At 36.9% G+C, this 5,749-nt stretch overlaps 1 protein-coding gene across 1 annotated transcript in view; it reads right to left on the bottom strand.

Annotated features, from left to right (window-relative positions):
* The window catches only part of ZMYM4 (zinc finger MYM-type containing 4), a 168,719-nt gene that overhangs the window by 5,881 nt on the left and 157,089 nt on the right, over positions 1–5,749 (bottom strand). Inside the window, exons 24-25 of the mRNA XM_023512266.1 lie at positions 1,503–1,614; positions 691–939 (exon numbers count right to left, since the gene is read on the bottom strand). Coding sequence (XP_023368034.1) covers positions 691–939; positions 1,503–1,614 — 361 coding nt within the window. The remainder of the gene's footprint in view (positions 1–690; positions 940–1,502; positions 1,615–5,749) is intronic.

The following is a 5,749-nucleotide window of genomic DNA, read 5'->3' on the forward strand; positions in this document are numbered from 1 at the left end:
AGGTGCCGAGCCTAAACTAGTGATTCTTAATGCTAATTTAAATTTCCTGGTTAGTTTTAAACTGCAGATTATTTGGGCTATATCCAATTAAGCTGGAACCTCTACTTCAAAGCCAATATAATATACTGAAGAACGTGGTGCTTCTTATTTTACCTCTTTTTTTAATTAAATCATTACTGTGTACATTAATGCAATCATGGGGTACAATGTGCTAGTTTTATATACAATTTGAAATATTTTCACCAAATTGGATAACATAGCCTTCATGGCATTTTCTTAGTTACACTTTTTTTTTTTTTGAGACTGAGTCTCACTATGATGCCCTCAGTAGAGTGCTATGACATCACAGCTCACAGCAACCTCCAACTCTTGGGCTTAGGCAATTCTCTTGCCTCAGCCTTCTGAGTAGCTGGGACAACAGGTGCCTGCCATAACGCCTGGCTATTTTTTGGTTGTAGTTGTCATTGCTGTTTGGCCGAACCTGCCAGCCCTAGTGTATGTGGCTGGCGCCCTAGCTGCTGAGCTACAGGCACCAAGCCATGATGCTTCTTATTTTGAGGCAAGTCTTTAACCCACCTCTGACAATAGAGAAAAACATTTAATAAATTTATAATTGCCGTTCTGCAGTAACTCTATTTCAGTAGTATGAATGAGACTTCAAATAGAAATCTAACCATCAACATCACAGACCTGGTTCTGAGTCCTGCTTCTGTAAAGGTGGGAAGAACCTCAGATATGTCATCTTGGTGCTGTATTTCAGTGTCCTGGTCCGTCTCATCACATGGGCAAAAGAAAGCTTCAAGTGCTCAGTAACATTCTTTAGTTGAAAGTATTTGGTATTGAAGAAAAGGAGGGTGTTTAAGAGGACGATTGGTGAGTAGGCGCCCAGCTGTTTGCACTCCCACAAATGCTCTTCTTCAATGCGAGAGAACATGTAACCTGGGCAAGGGAAGAGAGGCAAGAAACACTGCTGAGTCCCTAGGAGGACTCACCGTCTCTCCACCGTCTCTCCTGTCTCTAGGACAGGAATATACGAAGAGAAAGACTAATTGCTCCTTGCTTTGTCCCTTTTCCTTATGCAGAAGTGAGAGCCTGAGACCAAGAGTGGATTATGGATTTGTCTGATGAACTGTCCTGGTCAGAAACAATTCAAGAATAAGGACTAAACTCTCTTAACCACCAGTTCATTGTACACATAAACTACTGAAAAAGGCCCACTGTAGCTTTGCTAACACTACCAGATTAAAAATGGTGTCTATGTGTGTCTATGTATAAAGGCAAATATAGCCTCAAGTTATTTTTAATCTTCAGCAATTAGTATCTATACATGCATGGTTCTAAATAATCAACAGTAAACCAAAGACTTCCTTTTCTAAAAGACCAAATGTTATAAATCAGGATAGAAATATAAAATGAACAATTTATATAAAAAGATAATCATGAAACTTAAGCAATTTAAGAAAGCAGATCATAAAAGCAGTCAAAATAAAAAATTATCCTACCATTAGGAAGTATTGTAGGTTCCCAAATTTTCAAGAGTTTGGTAAGTTCAATCATAAATCTGGAATAGGGCTCAGTAAAAATATTATCTATTCTACCATTTTCAAACAGGTACTACAAGGGAAAAAAAAAGAATATACATGTTGATACAAATACAAGTTTAAACTACGCTGTAAGAAATACAGTAGAACCTCTACAGCTGACCACCTCCTTAAGTTGACCTGAGGTTTACAAACCGGACACGTACCACATGTGCACATCAGTACAGTAGGCCTAGTTCTTCATTTTGACCAACCCCTAAGTTGACCAGTTCATCATAGTCCCTTGGGTGGTCAAGTTATAGATGTTCTACTGTAGTTTGGCATTTATTTTTGCCATTATAAGATTGTGAAACATGTTCAACTTCTTAAGTACTGTAGGAATATGTTATCAAATACCAGGATTCAAGTTAAAAGTTTCCTTCATGTGAACTGACATTATCTTTAGCACTAAGCCTGCAAGGTAAAAGTTTTTATTTCCTTTTGAAAACATGGATGATACAGAATAACTATTTTAAGAACCCCTTACTCATTTCCTAAAGCTGATATACTAAAAATAAATTCTAATACATATTTCCAAATCATTTTTTTCCTGATTCATAATACATAACTGCAAATGTGTTCTCAGAAATTTCTTTTTAGCCCTAGATAGAAGACTTTTCTTGAAGTAATACAGTTAGATAGTGTCAGGTGACCTAAAGAAACCCAAATTTATAAGCTATATATTTGGAGCCTTCTAAATACAGCTCTGAACTCTCCACCCAAAACCTAGCCCTCAAAAAGTTCAAGTCTAATTATAGGACATTAAACTATGTTAATTAAAGCCATCAACAACCATACCACAGGACAGAACGCAAAGAACAGTTTGAGTAGGAGTTCAAAAACGCATTTAGCTTTCTCTTCCTAGTTCTTTCTGGAGTTGAGAGAAGCTGGGCTGGGGCTGGGCAGAGAATGCACTGAGAGGGCAGGTTAGATAAAATCAAATGGGACAGGGAAATACAATGAGCAACGGCAGAACACGAGACAGCATATAATTACATGTACGAACCTTCTGGTGCTTTTAAAATGTATTTTTCTTTTCTTAGAGTCTCACTTTATCGCCCTTGGTAGAGTGCCGTAGCATCACAGCTCACAGCAACCTCCAGCTCTCGGGCTTAGGCGATTCTCTTGCCTCAGCCTCCCGACTAGCTAGGACTACAGGCACCCGCCACAATGCCCGGCTATTTTCTTTTCTTGTTGCAGTTTGGCCGGGACCAGGTTCAGACCCACCACCTTCGGTATATGGGCCTGGCACCCTACTCACTGAGCCACAGGCGCCATCTGAAATGTGGTATTTTTAATTTATTTATCCATGGTTACCTTGGTTTTCTCCATTCTATCCATGTATGATTTGGAGCTATTCCCATTTAAATTTATTTTGGCTAATAAAAATTACCACTTCACTGTGCATTTTTCTTTGTTTTGAGGCAGAGTACACTCTGTCACTTGTGATACAGTGCAGTAGCTTAATCATATATAGCTCACTGGGACAGCCAACTCCCGAGCTCAAGTGACCTTCCTGCTACAGCCTTCCAAATCTGGGAGTATAACAATGAACCTGGCTAAATTTATTTTTGCATTTTGTAGAGATGAGAACTATGTGGCTCAGGCTGGTTTCAAATTTCCACACTTAAGCTATGCTCCCACCTAGGCCTCTCCAAGTGCCAACATTACAGAGGGTCGGGAGCCCAGCACCAAGCTTGAGTCTGCATTTTTTATGAGGCCTCTTCAAAGGCAATTTATAATCTTATTGCCAAATTACAGTTTAGTTGTTAAATAGTATTCCTCCTTTTTTTTTCTGTTAATAAAATCATTTTCAAAGTTAAAAATATTGTATCTTCACTATAGAAAACATTTAAAATACAGAAAAAAGTGGAAAAGAGACTATTCAAACTCACAACACAAAGTCAACTCTTATTAATATACCAGGATATTTTTAATCTTTAAGAAAATTCCAGTGGGGCATAATGGCTCATGCCTATTATTCTAGCACTTTGGGAGGCTGAGGTGGGTGAAATGCCTGAGCTCAGGAGTTTGAGACCAGATTGAGTAAAGAGCAAGACCTTGTCTTTAAAAGAAAAATAGCCAGGCACTGTGGCAGGCACCTGTTGTCCTAGCTACTTGGGAAGCTGAGGTAAAAGAATCACTTCAGCCCAAGAGTGTGAGGTCACAGTGAGCTATGATGTCACAGCACTCACCAAGGGAGACAAAGTGAGACTTTATCTCAAAAAAAAAAAAAAGAAGGAAAATTCCTTTATAAATATGTAAAGGTGAGTTTAGGGCCAAGAGCAATGGCTCATGCCTGTAATCTTAGCACTCTGGGAGGCTGAGATGGGTAGACTGCTTGAGCTCAGGAGTTTGAGACTAGCCTGAGCAAGAGCAAGGACCCACACCCACAATCTCTACTAAAAATAGAAAAACTAAGGCAAGATAACCACTTGAGCCCTGGAGTTTGAGGTTGCTGTGAGCTATGATGCCATAGCACTCTACTAAGGGCAACAAAATAAGATTCTGTCTCAAAAAAAAAGGTAATTTTATATTTTTATGCAAACATGTATCAGTACATATGAAATACATTTTTTTGGTTAAAAAAATCTCTTTTGCTCTTACATCAGAAACAAAACAAGAATGCCTATTCTTGCCATTTCCATTTAACACTGCACTAGAAATCTTAGAGCCATTAGGCAACAGGAAAGAAAAAGTAAAACTACTTGTATTTGCAGATGACTGAATCCTATATATAAGAAATCTTGAAAGAATCTACAGAAAAACTAATTATTAGAGCTAAGAAGTGAATTCATGCAAGCTGCAACACATAAAAATCATTTGTATTTCTACATACTAGTGATGAATAATCCAAACAAGAAATTAAGAAAACTGTCCCACTGACAATAGCATCAAAAAGAATAAAACATCTGAGAATAAATTTAACCAAAGTTCCAAAAAATAAAGTAAAGTAAAAATTGTTGTAAAGTAAAAATTAAAGACCTAAATAAATGGAAAATCATCCCATATTGATGGATTGGAAGACTTAATTGTTAAAACTGCAATATCCTATAAAGCAATCTACAGATTGATTGCAATCATATCAAAATCTCAACAAACTTTTGTTTTTTTCAGAAATGGAAAGCCAATTTTAAAATTCGTGTGCAATTTCAATGGACCCTGAATAGCCAAAAGCAACTTTACTGATTTCAAAACTTTATTACATATCTACAGTAATCAAAGGAGTGTGTACTGCCCTAAGAATAGCATTGAGACCAAAGGATTAGAATTCAGAGTCCAAACTAAACCAAATATTTGGACAAATGATTTTCTACAAGGGTATTATAATACCATTCAATGGGTAAAGAACAGTCTCTTCAACAAAGGGTATTAGAAGAACTGGATATCGACCTACAGAGAAAATGAAAGTAGACCCCACCTCATACCAGATCAATCAGTGACCTAAATGAGCTAAAACCATAAAACTCGCTGAAGAGAACAAAACATGGGGGTAAATCTACCTTGAATTGGGAAATGGATTCCTCGATGACACCAACAACATAGGAAATAAATTGAATTTCATTAAAAATAAAAAGATTTTGTGACTCAAAGTATGCTACCAAGAGAATGAAAAGGTTCATAAATGGTAACTTCATAAGGTCACTCTAACAATTACATGAATTAATAAATGTAAAGGGCTGACATGAGTGAACAGCATATAGTAAATGATCACTAAATGTTATCTATTACATTGTGTCTATTAACCATCTGTTGTTTTTCTTCTGCTACTTCACTATGCATCTTTTGCCATTTTCTTCTCTGCTGCTGTATTATTTTATTGATGAATAGGTGCTTTTTACACATGCGGGACAGCAATTCTTGGTTATGTATGGTAATACTATGAACTAAGAGAGCATTCTCAATTTAGATGCAGATGTGGTAAGCAGACTGACAATGGGAATGTTAACTGTCTTATAGTAAAAATCTAAAATAAAGGCAGTTTATGTCTTTGCTCCAGAAATTTCACTTACAGAAATGTATCCTAAAGAAATAATTAGCCAGTGTAGGAACATACATATAAAAAGATATTCAACAAAGCACTGTTTATCACAGAAAAAAAAAATCTTAAGGGGACGGATAAAATAAATGACATCAGGCTCAGCACCTATAGCTCAACCGGCTAAGGC

The sequence above is a fragment of the Otolemur garnettii genome, unplaced genomic scaffold (genome assembly GCF_000181295.1).
Source record: "Otolemur garnettii isolate 467f Iridium unplaced genomic scaffold, OtoGar3 scaffold00025, whole genome shotgun sequence".
Taxonomy (NCBI): domain Eukaryota; kingdom Metazoa; phylum Chordata; class Mammalia; order Primates; family Galagidae; genus Otolemur; species Otolemur garnettii.